The 25,814-nt window shown below is 46.3% G+C and overlaps 1 protein-coding gene across 1 annotated transcript in view; it reads left to right on the top strand.

Moving 5' to 3' along the window:
• Nucleotides 1-24,324, top strand: part of LOC146193406 (uncharacterized) — a 36,713-nt gene extending 12,389 nt beyond the window's left edge. Inside the window, exons 4-10 of the mRNA XM_084600541.1 lie at nucleotides 2,205-2,430; nucleotides 2,881-3,046; nucleotides 7,665-7,777; nucleotides 9,242-9,380; nucleotides 10,366-10,569; nucleotides 12,864-12,989; nucleotides 24,130-24,324. Of these exons, the coding sequence (XP_084456667.1) occupies nucleotides 2,205-2,430; nucleotides 2,881-3,046; nucleotides 7,665-7,777; nucleotides 9,242-9,380; nucleotides 10,366-10,569; nucleotides 12,864-12,989; nucleotides 24,130-24,324 (1,169 nt within the window). The remainder of the gene's footprint in view (nucleotides 1-2,204; nucleotides 2,431-2,880; nucleotides 3,047-7,664; nucleotides 7,778-9,241; nucleotides 9,381-10,365; nucleotides 10,570-12,863; nucleotides 12,990-24,129) is intronic.
• Nucleotides 24,325-25,814: the final 1,490 nt, after the last annotated feature.

Genomic DNA, 25,814 nt, shown 5'->3' with positions numbered 1-25,814 from the left:
CCGCAGATCCGGACCACGAAAAGGAAATAACAAGAAGAATACGATTGGGATGGAGCGCATTTGGCAAGCACTCGCAGATTACGACTAGCAGCTTACCGGTATCACTCAAGAGGAAAGTATACAACAGTTGCATCTTACCTGTACTCACCTATGGGGCTGAAACGTGGAGGCTAACCAAGAGAGTTCTACTTAAGTTGAGGACAACCCAGAGGGCTATGGGTCGAAAAAGGGTAGGGGTAACATTAAGAGATAGAAAGCGTGCAGAGTGGGTTGGAGAAATAGCTCAAGTTACCGATATTCTAGTGGAAATTAAGAAGAAGAAATGGGCATGGGCAGGACATGTAGTGCGAAGAGAGGATAACCGATGGTCGCTGAGGGTAACAAACTGGATTCCAAGGGAAGGAAAGCGTAGCAGGGGGCGGCAGAAAGTTAGGTGGGCGGATGAGATTAAGAAGTTCGCAGGGGTCAAGTGGATGCAGCTAGCACAGAACCGGGTTAAGTGGAGAAATATGGGAGAGGCGTTCGCCCTGCAGTGGGTATAATCAGGCTGATGATGATGATGATGATGATGATGATGAATGCGTGCGCTAAACTCGGCTGTAGCTGTTAGCCCCGTCCGCATATGTGCGTGGAATGATGCTTGCTGCAAGTCGCAGGAGCGTCACTTACGCTGCGTAGCATCACATGCACGTACAGGCCAGAAAATGCCGGCGCCGGATTTTCGAAACAGCAGGGTCCTTGACGCTGTCACGTTGAAAGGGGAAGTTACGCTTGACATGACATCTACGGTCTGCAGCTAGATCAGAGTATAGTAGAACCCGCAGCTAAAGAAAAAGGAAACTTAACCAAGAGGATGACACATATGCAATGTGTGATAAATCGGTAGAAACAATAGAGCATGTTTTACAATAATGTCGCGGCACCCATATGAATGCTGATTCAGGTACAGTCGCTCTCTGTGAAGGTGTAAGTTTCCAAAACTAATATGAATGGATCTTCAGCAGCAGTTAGCTTGTATGATTTTGCAAATTTAAGCAGGACGATGATGCATGTTAAAAGTGAGAAATTGTCCAAACGTAAAATCACTGGAATTTAAACATTAAAAAAATCTTAATTATAAGAGATACTGTTTTGGTAGACTGGTTTGGCAGACTGGTTGTAGGTATAAATAGAAAATGAATGCCAAGCATGCGTCCTCTACCGCTCTTACATACATACATACATACATACATACATACATACATACATACATACATACATACATACATACATACATACATACATACATACATACATACATACATACATACATACATACATACATACATACATACATACATACATACATACATACATACATACATACATACATACATACATACATACATACATACATACATACATACATACATACATACATACATACATACATACATACATACATACATACATACATACATACATACATACATACATACATACATACATACATACATACATACATACATACATACATACATACATACATACATACATACATACATACATACATACATACATACATACATACATACATACATACATACATACATACATACATACATACATACATACATACATACATACATACATACATACATACATACATACATACATACAACCTCCTACCCATCCACTGACCGTATCTTGCTAGAGCTTGGCAGTACCCAGATGGCTACACAGCCGCAGTCGCTGTCTTCGACGCCACAATTGCTTAGCGAAATCATTGCCGCTCTCCAAAATCCTTGAAGGCTTTCTTCGTTGCCCCTTAATTGTTCACCGTTCGTGGATTACCAGTGCTGCCCATGTTCTAACAAAATAGAGCATCGTTGCAGGCCAATGGGTGGGACATTGTAAGGAACAAAATCGCAGAAACAACAGGACAGAGGCGAGACGATACCCCGCGAGGTGTCGCCAGATTGTAATTGGCCTCAGCAAAGTGAAGACCTACCAAACGTTACTGGTTGACAGCTCTCTTGACCGCGTAAACCATTTCGACCTTCCCTTTCTCTGTGCGGAACCTTGGTTATGAACTCAATTGGTGAGAACAGTGCTCACAAAGAGACTTTCAAAACATAAGGGGGTGCTTAGGGACAATTTATTTCTCCAGGTAGCTTGAGCAGAATCGGCGGCGACAGTAATGGTTCCATCTTGTTTGTTTGCAGGAAAGCCGCTGCCATCAGGTTGGCTGTTGTGCACCGTCGGCAAGCATATCAGCCAAAGCAGCTTCGTATTCCCGTCGGACGGACTGTGCACCATCCTCATGTTCGACTCACTCCTCACGTCCAATGACAGCTCGTTGACTCCTCCTTACGATGAGGGTTTCCAGTACTTCCTCGACACTGCGAATCAGCACAATGCCACAGAGTACGGCATTGGCTTCGACCACGAGTGAGTAAATCGATAACGGCACCTTTTTCTCATGATGAGAGTGAGCAACAAATGTCCACAACCACTCATCAAATCCTTATTTAAAATGTTACTAGAGACATGCTCCCATTGCTACGAGGAGCCGTTTAAATGGTTGTATTAAGGTAGAAACAGAGGCTGATACCATTGGCAAAAAGGTAACAGGTGAAGCGGTAAAATGATATGAGTGCTGTGTATATGAACAAATGAACCCTCTTTTTCCCTCTGCACCCTAAACAATGACGCGGACTGCGTCAAGCAGATGTTAATAAGCATCTAGAAGCTACATATAGGTACAGTATAATCACTGGTTGATGTGAGTGCTCACAGTGCGCCAAATATCGTCATTCAATGATATCGTATACGTGACTCATGGATTGCTTATTAATGACACATTTCATTCGGACTCCGTGTCGCATTCTTTTACCGCAGGCGCAGCTCCAGCGTAGCTGCGCTCGTGGGCGACAACGAGACCAAAACACAACTGGACGAGCTTTGGAAAAAGCGAATCTATCACTACGGCGTAATCAACTCGCCAATGAGATATGCCACAATTGACCCTGCTGACCTCGTAGAAGATTTGATCAAGGCAGTTAAGGTTAGTACCTTGCGTCGCATTTACTGATTAATCGAAAGGTCAGAACTGATTCCACTTTAAATATTTAAGCAGCCGTGTTCCATGGAGGCGGCACGCAACGCGCACGTGTTTTGTGGGATGTCAGAGCAGAAAAAAGAATCCCAAGCAGTCAACGTCATCTGCAGACATACAATACGTCATCCCTCATACATAGTCTGACTCTCTTTGGCATGTTAAACCTCATAAACCATGGTTAAGTAATTTTTGCAGGCCTTCACAATGGGCCCTAACGGGTGGGGCAAAAAAAAAGATTGGCACGAGCTCATGATGCAAAGCAGTCTTCATTAATATAGCGTAGGTACACTCAGCCAGTTCTTTAGCAGTACCGCGCGACCATCGACTGCCCGATGCAGTGGCGCCGAGCCGTAGCAAAGCGGAATTTTGGAGAGGTGACGAGCTAGCAGGGCGAATTATGCTGCTCGAACGAGTGTTGTCTGCTTGGCTGTCCTGCTCCGTCAGAAGTAACTCCTCGAATCAAATTTATAGACGAGTTCCGAGTGCACTTGCATCTGCGTTGTGGTTTTGGCTTTGAATGGTGCAAGTTTGCAACGTTACAAGCGATGCCCTTGTCCCCGGCTCCATTAGCGGGCACTGCCTGAAGAAGCTATCTTTTGAAGGTTATTAATGTCCCGGTATTTAATATCCTCGATTATTTATGCCAAAATTAACGACTGAAAATAGTTATTATCGCAAATGTGTGTTTTTGCAGATATTATTCGCACTACGTTCAGCGGAAAAAAGCAAGCAGTACCAGCTTCTTTCGGCACCTATGCATACCAGCCGATTAAGGCAGGGGCTGCTTCGCACTGATCAGAACAGCCTAGCAGACGAGGCTGACGCAGCAGCAGAAATTGAGCGCATGCCCTTGCCCTCGCTTGCCTTTCATCTGTTACATCTTCATTGCACAGCAGCGCCGGGCAGTCGAAGGCTGTGCGGTACTGTTGGCCAGGAGTACGTATAGTCAAGGAATGGCCCCCTTCGAACGAGTCTTAAATAAAGCGCACAATACAGGCTCAACCGACGTTATTTTAGATAGAGGGCCATCAAGAACATCAAGAATGGATTCTAGGAAATTCTCACCCCCCCCCCCCCCCCCCCTTGTCCAGGCCGCTTCTAGCAAATGACTATAGGCGACATGTTCACCAGAGAAACCTCTCACCAGGCAAAGCGACAATTTTGAGCTCAGACCTATACTTGAAGGTTTTCTTCGTTGCCCCCCTTTTTTTTTTGGGGGGGGGGGGCACATTACGACCGTATACGGGGACCTTGACGCCGTCCGATTGTGGCTTATGACACCTGGGTTTAAATGTTTAAATTCTAGATTGTCAGAAAAGCACATGTTTATTTGCCATCCGAATTCGTCCTCTCTTGTACACTGTTTCTTGCTCTGTGCCGACCGCATTAAACAAAAGTTAGTGTTCCCTCATACGCGCCTGCACATGACCCCTACAAGAACCGCTGATAGATCGAATGGAGCGTTGAACCTAACACAATTCGGCTCAAGAAGATATTCGAGCTGGCACTTATTTCTTAAAATGCTTCAATTTTAAGAAAAATTAAAACTGTACGTTAACTTTAAGCTCCTTGTTTTTAAGCTTTGCTGCGAGGCGCTAAATTCAGCCAGAGTTGTCACTGCGCTCCTGGCTGATTTTTTTTTTTTTTTTAGTCGAGAATAAAATAGGCTCCCCATACTGGTTAGGTGGAAAAGTGAATGGCCGCCAAGGGGGTGCATGCACAGAGCACAAATACCCGTCGAGTGTTTGGGTTTGCGGACTGCTGTCGCCCTAAACCTGCGATATAGCATGCACCCCCCCCCCCCCCTTGCCGAATAGGGCCAGGCAACATGACGGCTTCCGCCGCAGCGGAGCAACTTACCATAGTTCTCGCGTTTGCGGCAAATTAACGGTCAAGGAAGATTTTATTCGTCTAAATATGTCCCGACTCTAAAATTCTAGGGGTAAAATACAGCAGATTTTACTATAACATTTGGGTTCGGACAGCTGCTAGGCATAGCGAGTGCGCGTTATTCAGCTGTCTTGGATGTACAACTCAACAATCGCGGGATGTTCAATGAGGCTGGCTCGTACAACTGTGGAGTTTGCAAGCTATGGACTCAACACATTGTTTTAGAGCGCCTTTTCGTGGTTAGAGCGGTGTTCCTCTCGGCTGCATGACGGACAGAGGGGCTAACAGAGGATGAAAGAGCGAATGCGCAGTGCAACGGAGGGTGACAGTACGACAATAGCGAAGAGAGTGCGAAGAGCAAAGCGAAGGGGCTGGGTACGGACACAGCATGAAGACGAAAAAAATTACAAGGGAAGGATGAAAGCTTGAGGATAAAAGCACAGGACGATGTAAGTAGGGGTAGGTGAAGGTGACATTTAAGGTGAAGGGCACGGCATCAGTCATTCTGTCTGCGGTGCTAATGCAAAACGCACCTGATCAGTAAAGGTGTACCACCAATGCCGTGGCCAAACGCTGCTGTCATCCGTCACAGAGTGTTCCATGTGAAACAGCCCATTGTTTTCACATACCTCAGTGGCCGCGCTCAAATTTCGTGTTACGGAATAATGTAATCGTTGAACAATTGTTTTGTTTTTATTTTCTGCACTGTGGCTTGCTTGCACTGGGGTTAGTGAAAGTAAAATATAAATACATTTGGGAGATTTACGATTTAGCTTTCCACTATTCAGCTGAAAAGTCTCTGCAAACTACTAACGTAATTCGGATGCAGCCAGCCCCCTATTTTCTACTGGCCCGTCTACGCACCGCAAAGCCTTCGCACCGCAAAGCCTTCGCACGCAGAGCGAATAGGTGACCTGAAAGCTTGGATCCTCGGTTCTAAACCCTTAACGGCTGTCACGAAATCGGCGCCCATTTTCATCAAGCCGGTACGGCGCGAGGCCCGCACGGCGTCGCGTGGAAGGCATGGAGAGAAAAGCCCCCTTCCCCGCGCGGGAGAGCGCGTAGCTTTGTACGCGTTGCCGTGACCCTCTTTCCCATTGCCCGGGGAGGACGGTGGTTCATCGGACTGGAATCAGCCAGAAATTTCCAGCATGTTCTATGGGACCTGGCCAATGGCGACGCGCGGCTCGACGGGAGGAAGAGAGAGCGCTATAACCAGCGAAGCTAAGTGTGTGTGCGCGCTAGCTTTGACGCGTGCTAACGAACAGACGCGGCGCGCCCTATTTAAAGAGACCGCGCCGTTTGATGAGGCAGTCAGTCAGACAGTTCGTCAGTGGTTGCGACGTGTTCGCCTGTGCTTCGGCTGGACTCCCGGGGATCACCCGCTGCTGGCAAGCCCACGGACTTTCAAGGGAGCTGCGCTCGTCTCGTATGGCGGCCACATCGTGACTCTTGAGGCGTCGGACTGCAACAGTGCCCGGTGAACAATTTGGTGTTTGTTTATGTAACTCTCTCGTGGTTGATCTGTTGTAAAGCCTGTGTTATTGAATCATTCTGTAGTTGCATGCTTAGCGTTTGTATTCTGTGAACCTCTCGTCTGTTGTATTTCACGTGATCTTGTGTATTCATTGTATCGTCTCTTGCTCTACATAAATTGTGTTTTGTTTGTTACTTCTGACTCCGATCCTTACTCTGGTTTGAACCGGCGACCGCTGGGCACCAAACGACCACCCCCTTCTGTCACTACAAGGTAGTTGAATTCCGGCTGAGCTTGCCACGCAGGTCGAGGGCATCTCCTTCGCGACCGGAACAGCTACCCCCACTCACTCTAAGGGTGTCCGGGAGTGTGCGCACCGTTAAGGGTGCATCGAATAATACCCCCTAATTATTAACGGGTGACAACGGCTAAGAACTATGGCCTACTCGTTTGGTAGCACATATGATGCAATAGACGGACAGTAGTGGGCTTCTCTCTTGTCAAGTGAGGGTCAATGGTGCCATGATGACATGTACCTGTCATGTGACCGCATATTGATGGTCTACGTCACGAATTCTTCCCTGTATATAACAGCATGCGCTGTAAGAAACAGGAAAGAGGCAGACGACGGCGTACGACGCGACCTTTATGCCCAGTCTTCCGTAAATATATCCGTGGGCTGTCCTTTAAAACGGCTTCTTACTGAAACCATAACCGTATCATAACCTATCAAATAAAAATGCGGCTTGTTATAGCATAAAACAGCGTGTATAAATAATTTCTATTTCATAAGCCCTGTAGAGCAACATTAGCGTCACCACCAGTGGGCTCAATTGATAAGAAAGTTCTGTAGAGGACACGCTGATAAGAAGCAGGTAGTGAGAATGCATAACGAACGTCAAATGTTGCAGACTGCCACTGAGAGATCTTTCGTTGTGCTGCGCATAGTTCGCTTCTCGGATTAATTTTATTCTTGTCATGTGTAATAGCTAGGTGAATTAGAATAATGATCTTTTTAGAGTAAGCGGCGATTGCACAACAGATGTACACAAAATATTTAAGATATGCCTAATACGTCACGCACATATCGCAATCCCGCTGGTGAGGACCGATTAAAGTGACAACTTAAACGTTTGGGACCTGATTTAAACAAATTTTGCACTGACATCTGTTTGAAGACCGACCTTCTTTCTCCAGGTGATAACCGAACTCATGGAGGACAAGGCGACGGCCAAACGACCTAGCTACACGGTGCTCAAGTTCCCCCTCTACGATCCCGCGTGGGCCGCAGTAATCGGATCAAGAGTGAGGTAAGCAAATCACTGCTTGTGAGCATGTGCGGCACAGGTGGATTCTGCCGTGAGGTTTCACCGCAAACAGTCGCAGGTGCCATCGAGGGCTTAATGAGACAGGAATGTCAGTACTCGTCAAACTGAATGCTTGGCGCCACTTTATAAGCAAGCGTTCTGAAGGAAACGAAGTACGAGAGAGCAACTTCGAACCAACATCCAGAAATTGCCCAACCCTCATTTTCTCACAAACACTGCGGGCACACTTGGAAGCCATTTGTTGAACTAATAATTTTTCTACTTCTATGTGCTCTTAATGCTGTCTCGCGATTCGTTTCAATTTTTCAAACAACTCGGACTTTGTGCAATAGAGAGACCAAGTGATAACTGATGCTGACTGGGGCGCACCAATTGCTCAAATTTTGGCTGCACGAAAAAAAAAAAAGGTATTTTATTGGAATTCGAAGGTAGGCGCATATCCAACATAATCGAAAGCTGTCGATAGTTTTATTAGAAACATTCATTATTTAGGCGATAAATGGTGAACACAAATACAAAACTATGACTGCTCAAGCAATGCATCAAGCTGCATGCATGCCGGAAAGGAACCCCGAAAAGGAGTGAACGGATACCCCAAAGGTATCCCCTTCCTCATGCACTCACGAGCACCGTACCAAGCTGCGACGTCCTTGTACGTGTATATCTCCCTTCAGTGTGTTCTTATGTACTTCGAGGGTGCTCTCTGACCCCTCTTTCAAAATGCATGCGACAACTAACGAAATATGAATAGCATACCCTAGTTACGCGATATATTTGTCATTGTGAAGGACATAAAGGCAACGCTATAGTGCGAGTCTAGGGATCCGTCCGAACATCTATGGCGGAGTAACGTTTGCCGAGAACAAAGAGAAGATTCATCCAGTCTTGTGAACTTCGAGTTAGTGGGTTTCGAGCTGGTTTTGAGCTGGCGACGGACCGCAGTAGGTTGCTCGCGTACGAAATAGGAGGTTGCCGGCGGGATCATACAATTGTTTTGCCATGTCAGTCGTTTCTGACGGTTATGTGTGCGCGACGAACGATTCGCCTTTCCGCAAGCAAGGCTCCACAGGACCGGCCTCGCAAATGCTCTGACCCCCGAAGAGCCACAGGGACGGTATGCAGAAGCACAAGACGCTAGATCATGAGAAATAGGCAACTCTTGCAGCTGTGCAGCAATAATGCCTGATTATGGCTGGTCTTATGCGTATAAAATATGCAGACACATTTATTTTCACGAAAACGTTATTGCATTAAAAATAAATTTACAAATGCACTGCGGGCACAAACAGTAATGTTTTCTCATTCTAACACGCTGGCAGTATTTCTATCACTTTTTTTTTGTCGTTCTTGTTGTTCTCGAGCAAAGGCCCGCATCTGTACATCTATCCATCTGCAAAACCAAACAACTGGGAGTGTTTGCTTTCTTTTTCTTTTTTACTTTTGCAGGAAAAATCCAGTGGACATTTTTCTCCTCGCCGCATACCATGCAGAGGAAGATACCGCTAAAGCGGGGTGCCTAATGGTGCCCCCTACTCTGGTGGACAAGCCGCCTGGTGCAAGGGCCGGTGATTATCCTCTCATTATGGTAAGTCACTAACCCATCGACCGCTTGGGCGAAGAAAAAATTAGCTGTAGTTTAGCTTGTGGTTAAACCTGGAGTTACGCGAGAGCTATCTACAAGGCTGCGCTTAGGTTCGGCTTGAAAGTAAAGACATGACTTTTCCACATAGTCATTTACTGTATGGTTTCAGCTGTATTTATGCATAGGGGGCACTTTTGACTACTAAAGTGCGATGAGGCGAAAGCTTCTATCGCGAGATGGTACGAAGCCCTCCACTACGGCACCTCTTCCTCCATGTTTTCACTCCCACCTTCCAAATGACGCGATACTGTAAGCTACAAGCCAGCATAAAAGCCCCGCTTTAGCCGAGCCGTATGAACGTGCCCGCGTGGGTTTTGACAGGTTGATTGTGGTATTACCCTCCCACATGAAAGGAGAGGCCCGAGTTGGCAGCTCCTGCCAAATGTAATGTCAGGAAGCCCTTCGTGCGCGCGGAGGTGATCTCGGAGGCCATGAGAAGGCTGTTGCACAACTGTAGTGTCAATGCGTTCGCTCACAGCCAACGTACGCCTGTTGATTCCCCCAAGTCTCGTCAGTTTACTTTCATGTCAATCATGTTCATTTCACCCTTCACACGATAAGTGTCGCCCCCCATGTTAACTCTAAATGCTAACTTTGCTTTTTGCGCACTACAATATACTCTTTTCTTTTTTCGAAGAAATTAGGGCCAATGCAGTGTTCCCTTGTACAATTTCCCGCTTTTATGAGATAGCTTTTTTTTAGTCTTCCCTTCGTTATGCTGTTCAGAACAGTTGAGATTGATTTAGAGAGCAAGATGCTGACAGCATCATCGGTCCAGAAATAGGCCTTCAGAACTGGGCAATGAAATACTTTGAGAAACGCGTAGAAAGGAAAGGCTGTTATGAATACTGCAGAAAGTGGCATGCGACGGCACGTTGCCACAAAACCAGTACGCCATATGCTAACTTTTTTTTTTCGTGTCCTGTAGAGCACGGCGGTCTGGAGCTTGGCAGGAGAGATCGACAAATGGCCGGCCTCGACTGCGTTCGCCGTGGCCATCGGGATGGGCGGTCGTTGGTACGAGCCCAGGTACCCGGACACAGTGCAGGGAAAGGCAGGCAACTACTCGCTTGGGCGGCCCTGTGGACGCAAGGAGCACATGCCGTCGGGACAGATAGCTCCCATCGCCGAGGTCAGCCCATCATTTTCATCAGTGTGTGTGTGTGTGCGTGTGTGCGGGACTGCAGATCAGGACTTGCAGAGGTGTACACAAAGTCTGATGGTATTTGGTTTGGTTTAGCTTTAACATTTCTCGTCCGAAAGAAAAATTGGCTTTGAGGCAAGCCTGCGAAACCCATCAGCTGCGATTTTAATATATTTGGACCCAGTGAATGAGTATAGGCATTGGATAGGATTGACACGCAGCATATCTGTGACCTGGGCAACCAGAAGAGTACTATACACTTTGTTTAGGTGTTTCACCACTTCTTGAGGATTAGTCATTATGTGCACAAAAGTTAAGGGAAGGGCCGGCAGGCAAGGTTGTTATGGCATTTAAAATCGATTTCAGTCCGAAGGCAAGCTAAGCAAAAATTTAGACTCCTTGCTATGGTGAACTCGCGTGTTTGGTGAACTACTACTGACCGCTTATGACCTCATGACTAGCTGACAGCTTTTGTGATCACAGGTCGTAATTAATGACATGTAACTAGTTAATTGTTAAGAATTGAACTTCATGTTACATTATCAACTCGATCATATATCTTTGGATGGGTTATGTCAAGTATAAATGCACTGCACTAATTGTAAGTGTGATTAAATACTCGATTATTTGATTATTATCACACACCACACTTTAGACTACAACATCAAGCCACATTTTGTTTGATGGCTTACATGGAATAAAATTGCACTGGACTACTTTTCGGTATTGTATAACTATTTAATTCACTGTGATTAAAAATTCAAGTTTACGATGCAATGTCAATATCGAAAGCATACATCCTTAAACAGATATTGTTCCAGATGGGGTGCAGCTGGAGCTAAATCTCCAAGAGTTTTATTAAATGACAGGGAGGGACAAGAAGGTGGTAATAACATACCACGGCCGATAGCGACGCACTAGTTTGCAACATTGTGGTTTTGTAAGCCTCTGGGATACCTGGCTCTGGATTTAGGATGAGCGAGAAGTAAAAACGCTTATACCCATCGTTGTACAGTATATTTTCACAAAGGTAGGTGCGCAATATATTCATATTTTTCATCGTAGTCTCATGCCATTCCAGTGTCTTCCGATTGGGGCGGAAGAGAATAATTTCGTCCTACTTCTTTCACGTTTTTGCGCTGAGCCACCTGCTGCGCATCCACACCGACAGCAGTCCCACTTTTCTTACGCATGCTTTGTACCGGTTATCCTGTTTTGACGCGTCAGCAAGTTTATCTCGATCATATTATACTTCAGCCAGAATTGCTCCCTGGCAAGCATGTCCGTCCTGCTAGCAATTCGCACCAGAGAGGAGCAACAAGACATTATCTGATCTCTCGGTTCAAAGGGTATGAAATGATCTCACATTTATCAGACTCTTATGGCATAAACACCCTTCCAATAGTCTGCACCTTGCTTTTCCCTAATTTTGTCCGTTTGGTGAACTCAGCAATGCTTTCCGGAATATTCGGTTTTCCAAGAGCTTGGAGCTGCAGGTACCTTCTGAATCTCGTCCACATAAGTTCCAGTTATAAGTTACATTTATGTAGAGCTATTTATATTGTTTCGTATATAATTGGAATTTGTATGGAAATTAATTAGGAATGTAGAAATACGGCTTCTGGACAAACAATCATTTTCTTTTGAAGAAATACTATACAAGATTGCTGTCCAGTGAACCTAGTGCATCGAGAGCTGTGGAGACAATGATCACCTTTTTGTATCAAAAAGACTATCATTGCATGTAAAAGGTGATAGAAAATTATCACCTTTTGTATACCAATCTTTGTGTAAGTAAAGTGTATAAGAATGGAAAGTGAACATAATGTTTTACTTTCTTTCTTAGGTTTTGGCGGGATTAGCTTTAAGAAGATTCTTTGAAAACGTAGCGATAATATATAATGTACCAACCTCGGGAACTTTCACTGGTAACATTAAAACATTTATTAAGGATAGCACACGCAATGAACAATCCAAGTCCGGAACAAAAGAAATGCCTAGTCTGCGTCAACAGACGAGTAGTCATCATTTAATATATTGAATTTGTTAGACCGGCACCTGTTCTGCGTGGCACTCTGTGATGACAGCCGAATCAAACAATAGTTTTATCACCGCAACCTCTGCTCTTACGGTTTGTGAACTGAAAGCTGCGCGCTTGGCAGCAATCTTTCCGGCAACTTTTTCGCTAGATTTGACAATGTCGCACAGCGTCGAAGCACGTTGTTTCATGCAGCCGCATAACTGCTGTTTACAAAAACGCAAACTGCTCCGTTTTGTGACAGGCCTGCAAGGATGCTAAGTACAAAGGCACATTCTACTACGACGACAACTACCACGGCGCTGTCGCTTACGACAAGACTGAAAAGTGGCTCTTCACCTACGACAACGTGAAGGCACTTCGCTATAAGGTGAGCCAGATCACAGAGTGCGTGTGTGTGTGTGTGTTTGTGTGTGTTGGGTTGGTTTGGTTTGTGGGGTTTGACGTCCCAAAGCGGCTTAGGCTATGAGAGACGCCGTAGTGGAGGACAACGGAAATTTCGACCACCTGGGGTTCTTTAACGTGCACTGACATCGCACAGCACACGGACGCCTTGCTTTACGTCTCCATAGAAAAGCAGCAGCCGAGGCCGGGATTGTGTGTGTGTGTTTGTGTGTGTGTGTGTGTGTGCGTGCATGTGTGCGTGTGTGTGTGTGCGTGCGTGTGCCTGTGTGCGTGTGCGCGCGCGCGCGCGCGTGTGTGTGTGTGTGTGTGTGTGTGTGTGTGTGTGTGTGTGTGTGTGTGTGTGTGTGTGTGTGTGTGTGTGTGTGTGTGTGTGTGTGTGTGTGTGTGTGTGTGTGTGTGTGTGTGTGTGTGTGTGTGTGTGTGTGTGTGTGTGTGTGCGCGTGCGTGCGCGTGCGCGTGCGCGCGCGAGGGTTTTTAAAATAGTACAGGGTAGCGAACGAAATAAATTCAGGAAATAGCGGCAATGAATTATAACGCACTGAAAGTGTTCCCGATAAATAGCCACACATATGAACCAGCACTTCATTGCATATGAGCAAAAGTGAAGATCTTTAAGCCAAATTGTCCGGTTGGTCGGGTTGCTTTTTGGGCAAAAGAATTGTTTCAGTATCTTCCACTGCGACGAAGATGACGCAAACGAATTATGAAAAGCGAGAAGACAGCGAGACCAATGGACCTTTTTTTCCCGTTATGCTTCTGTCCTGCGGCCGTTAGGCCAAGTACGTTGACGGGTCGAGTTACCAAGGCATCCTCGCATATTTTATGGGAAAATTCATTTAGAATCGTGAGATGTAGGTAGTATAGTTAGTGGCAGGGCTGCCTTCCCCTAGAAAGAGCAGAAAGGCGTGAGCCTATCATCTGTGGGCACGCACTCTGGCTTACCTTCCACGTGGCACTCAAACATATTTATTCTGCAACGACAGGACGCTAGAGGACCTGACCACAAATTCTTGCTTGATGCCGGTCCAGGCGGGGACCATGCATACATTTGCGAGCGCCTAGAATATGTTAGCACTGCACCCAATTACATTCTAGCAACAATGTGCAGCGAACTCCTTCCTCATTTCCGCCTGGCCTTCAAAAATGACGGCCATGGGAGCTTCACTCATGTGAGGGACATTACTGGGAAAATGTCCAAAGGTCCGCACACCTTAAACCTGAAATTACGAGGGAATCTACTTTCCCGCCATTCCTCGTAATGGAATGATCCTTTGTACAAGATTATTCTCTCGCACATTTGGTGTAAACCTGCTTTCATCCATGTGTGTGGAATCAAGAAGAAAAAAAGAAAAGTCAGCAGAAAAATCTGACTTGATTTGGGATGCTCCGCCACCCAAGTTCCGAAGATAAATAAAACTTTACAAAGGTTTTCCTTAAGTTCTTTTTATAGCTAAAGGGAATCATCCCGAATATCAGATTTCTTTTTACTAACATTCGAAACGTCATAAACAAGCATACTTCCTTAACATACGTTTTATACATGTACCTGCAATGTCAACATTCTAGTGCTAACCGAAGCATGGCTACGTCCAGCGATTCAAGAATATTTTTCAATATCCGAGACATTTTTCAGTTTACCTTTGCGGGGAACAATGAGACATGGAGGGGTCATGTTCTTAGACATTTCGAAACATTTTCGATCTCAGTGTATTCACATATTTGAAATAAATCGCCACAAGATCATCACTGATGTTTGTTTTTCCCCCTCCCATTGATTCCTCGAACTTCGTAAATGAGGTACAGGGTCGTGCATTCTTAGTGCGAACAAGAATGATTGCTTCAATGTGTCATTGCGTCCGAGGCAGCCACGGATCGAAGCAAAGCAGCGTGGGCTCAAAGTGACCCCAAAGCGGGCCTCATATAATCGACGGCTTTGCTCTAATGCGCGATCGAATCAGAGGCAATGGCGTTCTGAAGAGAGCATGCTTGTTCGTACTAAGAGTGAACGTCCCTGTACAGGATGCCAAACATCGCGAAGTCCCTTCAAGTACACAGTGTCTTTATTTTTCTTGGCGCTTTTAACCATCCGAATATAATGTGAAGCACTCAACCACCATCTCTACGTCCATTTTAGTCACTAGCCGGTGATTGTTTGAACATGTGCTCGTTATTTTTCATTTTCACACGTTTTTGAGCAACGTACAAGAAGTACTGTATGCGTTGCGAACACGCTTGGCCTTATATTGTTACGGAGAAAAAGAAGTGTTCAGAAGAGACAGGCAAAGGAAGAAAGAAGAGGCGATCGAGGTGAGCTCGTTCCGTTGGACCTTGCCTGGTAGCGCCTGTGCTACTGTCCGCTGGATGTGTGAACCTGGCCTGTCAAACCTGCCAGGAGGTCTTCCTAATCCCGTTACGGGCGTGACAATATTAACATCGTGGCCTGACCTCATTTCCGACATCACGTACTTACTCGGCTTGAGTGATCACTCTTTACTTTCAGGATTAATCTCTTACGTCCAAAAAGTATGAAAAAAATAAATCAATTCAAAATTACGAAACCGTACATTGTGATGTCATTGCACTAAATTATGCATATTTCTTGACATTGTTACGGGGATGTCACCTTTCCAGCCTGTGCCTGACGGTGACTATGTTGCTTGCCCTATCACCGAGGTCTTTCTTGACCGCAACGTCGTTCTTCCTCATCTCATCGTACGCGTTACACAGAACAACACCTACCTTCCTATCCTGAACTTCAGTCTGTCACCCCAAGTTCTCGAAGGAATATCCCTTGCTACCTTATCCCCTCTCACAGACTGCACCATTTGTGCACTCACTCCTGGCCCACATTCAAGCGTCCTTCCAACACCCGTACACCCCACCATACCGACCCTATTTCCGCAATGATTCCCTCTGACCTCAGCCCCGAACACGCTCAGGACCTGCACAACCTTTTGTTATCCTTCTCCGACATTTTTGACTTTGCTGCCTGTTCTCTGGGCCAAACATCAGTTGTGACTCACCGCATTGACACCGGCGATGCAAAACCTGTACATTGAAGGCCTTATCGTGTGTCCCTTTCTGAGCGCCAAGTCATCCTGCAGGAGGTCGACAAGATGTTGGGCAACGATATCATCGAACTTTCGAACAGCCCCTGGGCATCTCCTGTCGTGCTCGTTAGAAAGAAAGACAACAGTTGGCGCTTTTGTGTCGACTATCAACATCTGAACAAGATTACAAGGAAAGATATTTACCCGCTGCCGCGAATAGACGATGCCTTGGATTTTTTACATGGAGCCCGCTACTTTTCCTCCATCCACCTTCGTAGCGGCCACTGGCAGATCTCTGTTGATGAACAAGACCGCGAGAAGACAGCTTTTGTCTTCCCGATGGACTTTAGCAATTTAAGGTTATGCCTTTTGGACTTTGCAACGCCCCTGCTACGTTTGAACGAATGATGAACTCCTTACTCCGCGGCTTCAAATGGACGACTTGTCTATGTTACTTGGATGGCGTTATTGTCTTCTCGCCCTCTTTCGAAAGCCATCTTCGTCGCCTTTCTTCCATCTTGGCACTTTTCCGCCGTGTCGTACTTCAACTGAACTCAAAGAAATGCAGTTTTGGTCGCCGCGAACATAAAGTGCTTGGCGAACATAAAGTGCTTGGCCATTTGGTGAATGCCACCGGCGTGCAACCCGATCCCGACAAAGTTCGCGCTGTCAGTGCTTTTCCATCTCCCCGTTCACCCCGTGATGCCCGCAGCTTTATAGGACTGCGCTCTTATTTTCGCCGGTTCGTCCCAAACTTTGCCGCTGTTGCTCGTCCTCTCACCAATCTGCTGATGAAAGGCGTTCCTTTCTCATGGGACCAGAGCAGGCTAACGCATTCTCCACCCTCATCGCTATTCTCACCAATCCTCCTGTGTTGGCCCATTTCAACCCGTCTGCCCCGACGGAACTTCGCACCGACGCCAATGGCCACGGGATTGGTGTCATTCTTGCACAGCGACAACGCGGCCAACACTGCGTGATTGCCTACGCCAGTCGTCTCCTGTCATCAGCGGAACAGAACTATTCTATTACGGATTGGGAGTGCCTGGCTCTCGTTTGGGCCGTTGGAAAATTCAGACCCTACTTGTTTGGCCGACCCTTCACTGTAATTACCAATCACCACGCCTTATGTTGGCTCTCTTCCCTCAAGGATCCTGCTGGCCGTCTCGGCCGCTGGGCACTGCGCTTGCAGGAGTATACCTTTTCCGTTGTTTACAAATCCGGTCGGCTCCACCAGGATGCAGACTGTCTGTCCCGTTATCCCATCGATCCCCCTTCCTCTACTGACCATGAGTCGGACCCCTGTGTCTTCTCTATATCGGACTTTTCCCACATAGCCGACGAACAGCACTTGGACCCAACCCTCAGTTCTATTATCGACCGCCTCCGCACACACAGCCGTGACTCTTCCCTCGCCCTGTTCTTCCTTCATGGGAATACGCTATACCGCCACAACATGCGACCTGGTGGCGCTGAGCACTTGCTGGTCGTTCCCCAACACCTACGCTCTGCCGTTCTCGAACAAATGCACCACGCCCTACAACTGGTCATCTTGCCCTCTCACGCACATACGACCGCGCGTGCCGGCGTTTCTTCTGGCCTGGACTCTACCGCTCTGTCCAACGTTATGTAGCCGCTTGCGACCTCTGTCAACGCCGGAAGAAACCCCCTGTGCTGCCACCTGGACACCTGCAGCCAATTGCTATCCCGACTGAGCCATTTTCTCGCTTTGGCCTTGACCTCCTAGGGCCCTTCCCCTAGTCCTTGTCAGGAAACAAATGGATCGCTGTGGCCACCGATTATGCCTCGCGGTACGTGATCACTGGCGCCATTCCAACCAGCTGCGCTACAGACGTTGCTGACTTCCTTTTGTGCGAAGTCATACTTCACCATGGCGCTCCCCGTCAACTACTTACGGGCCGTGGCCGCTGTTTCCTTTCCCGAGTTGTTGATGAAATACTTCGTTCTTGCTCCGTTCGGCACAAGTTCCCCACTGCGTATCACCCTCAGACGAACGGCCTAGTAGAATTTATGTCGTTCGTTCCTTTTCGGAAGGTTCTTTAAACCCTTCCTGTTATGTAGTTCGGCGTAGAGAAGACCAGGAGGCGTACTTGAAGGTGATGATGGTAGAGCATATATTTACAGCATGACATATCTATATATATATATATATATATATATATATATATATATATATATATATATATATATATATATATATATATATATATATATATGAGTAAAACTGGAACATGAAATTAGTTTACAAAAACAACTCTCTACGCTACTTTACTCTTCGACCTAACTGGTTAGAGCCTAAGCAGAACAGCCGCGTTACATGCCTACGCATGGAGCTCCAGCTCAGACTGGACTGAACTCTTGGATCACGTCTCGTTTTACACCTTCCCAAAATAAATAAATAGGGGCGGTCATTTTCAGAGGCCAGCCCCACACATCAACTGTCCAATAAGGAAATATGCTAGATGGGCACAAACCCGTGGGTTGGCCTTAGCCTCTAACCCAGGGCCCCACTAGCAATACAAATTACAAACAAACAAAGCACAGCGAAACTCTTTTCCCTGTGAGGGTGTCGAACCCTCTCTTCTCGGGAGACATTCTTCCCACTTGTCTCCCGCACACCGCCGCCTCATCCACGCTGCCGCTGCTGGCTGAATCCTTTCCACAGTGCACTACCCCGCGCCACCTGTGTTTACTACTACGAGCAACGACATGGAAAGGGTAAGATCAACCAGCTGCCATTCTGCAGGTGGCGCCGGATTAAAGGGGAGCTTCTGGCTTGCCCGCTCTGAGCACAATACCCGAGTCAACTCCTGAATGCTTCTTCGGGCGCTCTTTTGTCGCATCTGCAGACAAGATAAAAGTCCCTTCGCACTGCTCAAAGTCGCAGCGTAAAAAAAAAAAAAGGCCAAAGGGTCCTTTGGGTGCTCGCTACCGGCCAGTACGAAGGGTGCCATACATGCGTGCACCTGGCAGCACGTTCCGCTACGCATGCTCCCATGAATGACCTTCGGGCTAAAACGGTCCCGCAAATCCGGCGCCGACGATCCGGTCGGCTCCCCCCCACCCGCGGCACGCTTGTAGAAGGGGAACCGCTTTTACAATACCAGAAGCAGACAGTCGGGTGACGGCGCCGTGCAGAGACGCGCACCTGGGCGCGGCCCTACAGGTCTTACGGAGCGTATTAACCGCACACTCACCGGCATGCTCGCAATGTACGTATCCGACAGTCATCGCGACTGGGATATTAGTCGTGTCATTTGTCACCTTTGCATATAACTCTTCGCGTCATGACACTGCTGGGTACTCTCCATTCTATCTTCTCTTTGGAAGAGACCCCTTACTGCCCTTCGACACTTTGCTTCCCGCCGCTGGCCCCGTCACAACCTATGCCCGCGATACCATCGCCCGAGCCGACGCTGCTCGCCAGATTGCTCGTCACAATCTCACCATCTCTCAAGAAGCTCAAAAACGCCGTTACGACGCTCACCACCGCGATGTGCACTATCCTCCCGGATCTCTGGTGTTGCTCTGGCTTCCGTGCCGTCGAGTGGGGTTGTGTCAAAAACTTCCGCCCCACTACACAGGTCCTTACCGTGTACTACGCCCAGTGACCGACGTGACCTATGAGATTGCACCGCTCCACCCAAAGTCACCGACTGCTGCACCCACTTCCGAAATCGTACATGTCGCCCTCCTCAAGCCATGTTATTCCCCCTCCACATCGCACGCCTAATACGCACCGGGACGTTGCCTTTTGCCGAGGGGGGTAGTGTTACCGGGAAACGCGGGACAAAGTGATGTGCTCACTGACAAAGACGACGACCGAGGAACGCGGGCACGACGAAGCGTTGAGAAAGAGAAGGACGCTGACAGAGTGGATACTGCACGGCTACTGAAGTCTTAGCGTCGAGTTCAGTCCATCGCAGTGCCGTTAAGTACATCCCCGTAACAATATGACAAGGTTATGAAAGGCATTCACTGCCGTAGCGTTCAGTCAAACCGGAGAATATTCACTGCATAACTGCTGGACTAATAGATAAATACATCCTACTGTACATCCTGCGTGCAACCACAACGCTCCGTGATATAACACCCGTCTCAAGCACCTGCTTTATAGCAAAAAAGAAAAGCGTCAGTAACATTCCGCCAAACGTTCCTCTAAATCTCTCGCTGGACTGATATAAACTGGCATCCGATGAATATTTGCCAGTTCATTTCACTCACAGCGCGCAAAGACAGGACTACAGATTAAGAATGAAACAAAAGCAAGCGCTGACTATCAACCCAGATCTAATGAAGAACAAAGCACATAAATACTCCATGAAACAACTTATCACTAGAACGCTTATCGGCGGAAAGATATGCCATTTCCTTTTCTGATAGTGAAACGGATGGGCTTCTGATGCAATTTTTGCGACGATTATGAATGTGGAAGGCTTCCATCACCTTGCCTGTCACCTTATTACTGTGGCGAAATAAAATGCGCGTGTTTTTGTAGTCTGCGATGCAATTGCACTTTTTGCAAGTAGACTGGGCCACAGGATCGTCTTTTGCTTTCTTTTCTTTGTATTCTTTCTCGTGTTTACATTTGCAATTTTGAAGTGGATGGCTGCGTGCGATAGGGCATCCTTTTTTCTTGTGTTTTCATGTTCTATTAATTATTCGCTTATTGTCACACCTCCCTGTCTGCCCAATGTACGTGGCACCGCATAAAAAGGGAATCCGATAAGCCACCCCTACCCCGCATGGAATTGCTGGTGATACGTGACACACCTGACAGGCCTCCGTCTTGCCATCTTGCCCCTTCATGACTTGAAAAAATGAAAGGATAAAGGCTCGTATTGTTCGAAAATTTCACATTGGTTAGATGGTGCCCAGCAGAGGGATAAAGTGCTTAATTGTGCTTAATTTCCTTGGGGCAGAAAACACCACATCCATGTCATATCTCCCTGCGACCTTCTTATGCCCATTAGACATGCATTGTGCGTACGGAACAACTGCAAACCTTTTTTTCCCTTTCTGGATTTGGCCGAATCTCTTTCTTAAGCTGTCTAAAAAGCTTGTCCGCTGCTCTCAAATTGAATATAGCAGGATAGCCGTACGCGCGCAACCGCCCTGCTTGAGCTCGAAAGTTGTCCCTTTATCTTTGATGGCAAGACTTTTTTTTTTTTTTTTGTAGCGACAAGTTGTTTAACGGAGTACTCGGCGCTTGTTTGTGTTTCATTCTCCGTCTGTAGTCCTGTCTTGGCGCGCTGTGGGTGAAATGAATGTGTACCAAATCGGGCAAATTTCCACTTTACCCAATATTTACCAGCACTTAGACAACCAAGCATGGATTTCTTACCACTACTACCGACACTAAAACATTCTGGCACATCATTAACCAGATGGAGGACGACAATATAACCCGGTTCGACAGTGCTGGAAATTTTTTTCTAACAAAATATTGTGCGCCTTTAAATAGTGAATTTTTCACACGTAATATTTCTTTAACGACAGATATTCATTGAGGCACATGTCTGCGATTATTCGGCGATGTTTCCTATGATCATGTCGAATCCAGAATGTCAACTCTAAAAACTTTATCCCTCTGCTGGGCACCATCTAACCAATGTGAAATTTTCGAACAATACGAGCCTTTATCCTTTCATTTTTTCAAATACTGATTTTTCAGCAGTCGCTCGGCAAATATTCCCTGCATGTCAAATTTAATATAGGGAAGGTGATTACACTTCACAAATAAAGTGTCAAGCATTCTTCATATAACTACTGTCCTATTTACCTTACTAGCATCCCATGTAAAATTACTTACCATATACTTACCTCACAGCTTGCTAGCTTTCTCAAACAATTTTTTTTTCAGCATTGCAACATGGCTTTTTCAAAACATTTCCGCGTGAAATACAGCTAATATCATTCACGCATAAGCTAAAAATGCTCCTTGACCGCTCTTCGTTCACCGACCGCGTATTTTTAGGTATTTCCTAAGCATTCGATGAAGTATGCCTTATTTTATTAATGTTTAAATGACGTCGATTGAACGTCGATATCAAACTGCTTACATGGCTCGAGAGCTTTTGTTTTAGCCACTCACAATTTGTTTCGGTTATTGACTCAAACTCATGTCCAAGATGCATGCAGTAGAGTCCTACATGCATCATGAGTCCGTACTCATTCATCTCATTTTTCTTACGATAATAAGTTGCCCTCCTGTGTTTCCTCTGACATTTACTTATTTGCAGATGAGTGTGTATAATCATCAGGCATTATCTAATGCTGACATATCTACCCTTGAAACTTACCATAATGCTATTTTTGCTTGGTGTCAAAATTGGTCAATAAAGTTAACCGTGAAAACATGCAAATTTATGCGTGTCCAGAACATCTAACCAACTGCCTTCTTACTATATTAATGCTTCCCCTCATGATCTGTTTATATTTACAATACCTAGGTATCCATATTACTGCAAACCTCACCTGGTCCGTACACACTACATATGTAATTAACAACGCTGATCGCATGCTAGGATATTTAAAGTGTAGTTTCGCTAAGTACCTTCTTTAAAACTACCGTTATATAAATCACTAACCGTTTAAAGCTCGAACATGTAGCATGAGTTGGGATCCCACTCGCTGAAACTTAGTTCACTCATTAAAGGGGTACAGAACAGCTCCGCGCATTTTATCCTTCCTAATTACAACCGAAGTGCCAGAATTTACACCATGGACTCAAACCTTAACCTGCCGCTTTTATAATATCGCCTTAAAATTCTAAGACTCACTTTTTCACAAGATAGTTCAGAATATCTTACTTCGCGATGAGCTGATCTCTCCCCCCTAATTTATATCAAAGAGGTTACACCATAATCATTTATTATTATGGTCTAACCTCTAGGGCCTAACCTCGGTATTCGGTATTCCGTTATGCAAATTTCAGTTTTTGCTTCCACGTACATTCGTCAAGGGGAATCACCTTCCTGCTTCAATCGCTACTACTGTTGATGACCAGCGTGTCAAAGAACGCTCTACAAGTACTACCAGTTACTACTCTGTATCGCTGTAAGCCTTGTGTTATGTCTTATTAACCAACATTTCAAAAGTACAGGAGAATCCACCACTAGCTATAACACGGTCACTGCTTTCAAAGCGGCATTGCGTCGGATGCAGGCGCTTATCGAAGCAAAGCGATATATGCACAGTGGGAAGCGGAAGTGATGCTTCGAATGGCCTGCTGCCTAGCTTTATGGTATGGCCGGGTCGGACGCAATGATGCTTTGAAAGCAGTGGCCGTGTTATAGCTAAAAGTGGATGACCCTGCACATATAATGCAGTCTAACTATAGAAGTCATCTCATGTTTCGTAACACCGATTATTTTCCTTTGCATCTCTCTATAACCACTCCCCTCTTTAATGCATCTGGCACTGAGGACGTACGAAATAAATAACTGAAACCCCTCTGGAACCACATCAAGAGTGCACTAGCGTACGAAGCATGCAATCCCGCGTCTGCTTGTGGCCTCTTAGCGAATAGTTTGTCTCCCGGCACCAAAAAAGAAAAAAATCACAACGTTCCCCTAAACCTTACTTGGTATAGATAGGTCCTCCCGGCAAGCCGAGCAACAACATCGAGCTCTTGTTCTGATGTGTTGCTTTTTGGTCTCGCAAGCTGTTCGTATACACGAAAGCGAAGCGGTGCACGCTTCAGCGTTCATCAGGTTGGGTGTGTGAGATAACACACATGCGGAAAGCATGCATCCCGCCGAAAAATTCCGCTTGAAATGAGGAGGGGATGGGAGGCGGAAGGAAGGGGCCGCTCTAGTTACTAAGAAAAAACTTTAATCAGAAATAGTTCGCGAACCTCCAGCTACCTCCTCGTGTTTCTTCGAAGCGTGCGAATCGCTGTTTTCGTCGCTGCTTACCTTTTTGCAGCTTCGAACCTAGTTACGAACTAATTTTTGTCATTTTTACTTTTCTTTTGAGAACAAGGAACGGATGCCCGTTCTCACCTACTTTTTTTTTTACTGCTCCTCGCAGCTATGCGCAACCGGACGGCACGTGACGAGACCGAAGTTTAACTTTGCGGCGATAAACATACAGTTCGAAGACGGAAAAGACGACTGTGGCACCGGGCCGTTCGCCCGACTACACTTCCTCAAAGCCCTGGCTGCGTTCTTCCAGGGAAACTACACGTCCTCTTCTCAGAAGGCAGCCTGCAACCGCGTCGTCTAGGACGATGCGCGCACCCATGTGACACCCTTTTGTAACGATTCGTCTCCCTTATTGTTTTTTTTTTGCTCGTTCTCTTCATGGCATACTTCTACGCCGCTTGAATCTAGTTCGACAGGCAAATAAATAGGGTCTAGTGCCAGAAGTCTATTTCCAAACTCAATGCATTCGCCCCAGATCTTTTGCATATTTCAGACTATACTTACGAGGTGTGTTTGAAGAGTAATGAGACTACAGTATTACTATGCGTGAACCGACAACGCTGCTGTCGCTCCCTTCACGCGGCAATTAGGCTGGATTGTGCCCACGACTCAGCTTCAGTTTGAACTTGCTGCAGTTGCTACACGATTGTTGAGGGCGTCTAAAGTGAAGTTGTGCCTGTCAAGTACGCTTATTACGTATATAGACCGGCAAAAGTATGAGCAAAACTGCACTATCAAATTTTGTGTGAAACTTGGCGAAACCGCTACTGTGGCCTATCAAAAGTCGAAAAAGGGTTGTTGAGAACATTCGCTATTGACGGCATAATTGTTCACATGGCACAAGGGCTTTGCAGCAGGCCGAGAAGTGGGTGATGAAAATCGTGCGGGACGGCCTTCAACCTGAACGGATTGTAATGTGCCCAAAGTGAAGCCGTGGACTCCTCCCTGTTGAAGAGGGCAGCACAAGACATCATCCCTTGAGGAAATATCGAACACTAGAAATGCATTACAATCCACAGTGTGACTGAGAACCACACTATTTCGCCTCTAAACTCCCGGCAAAATTGTAGGTTCATACAGCTTGGTAAAACTGGGGCTCTGCATCTGCATGTGGTCGACCTTTCGACTAGCTTCCGACTGTATTCTAAAGGTTGTGTGCGAAATATTTGAGGCGTATACTATGTGGTTAGTTATTTGTGCGTAACAAAGTGCGTTGAACGAACGACTAACCCCGAGTGGAGCCTTCAGGTGGGAGTCAGCACTGTCGCATCCCAAAGGTTAATTAACGGCAGCGCTCAACTGTTTATGTGAGGGTGTCGGTCTGCTTCCGTTCAGCCCCGCCAGACTACGTGGCGTTGTCCTTAGTGTCATGCACGATGATACCGCGTGCGGTCATATAGGCATTTCCAGTGCAGTCCACAGAGCACGGCAATGTTTGTATTTGCCCGGATTATACTACACAGCTTGATAGTACTTTGCAAGCTTCGTCCAGTGGCAAAGTTTTAAGCATCATATACTATTCTTACATGTGTTACTATTCTTACATCCGATCAGAACACCTTATCTGCCTTTTATGATAATTAGCAATGACTTCATTACTTAATCCCCTTTCCCGTGTCAACCACCGGCCACCGCAGGACAGATGCGTATGGACCGGATTCATTTTTTCCCTTTATGCTTATCATCCTTCATCCCGGTGCTCTTCGTCAACAGACGTGAGTGACGCGGTCGAAGAGCTACTCCTCGTACATGACTGTTATTATTGGCTGTCTGCACCGCATAACGTCCGGC

Source organism: Amblyomma maculatum, chromosome 4 (assembly GCF_055883805.1).
Source record: "Amblyomma maculatum isolate TAMU_Amacu chromosome 4, ASM5588380v1, whole genome shotgun sequence".
Lineage (NCBI taxonomy): Eukaryota > Metazoa > Arthropoda > Arachnida > Ixodida > Ixodidae > Amblyomma > Amblyomma maculatum.
This window is presented reverse-complemented; position numbering and strand designations above follow the sequence as displayed.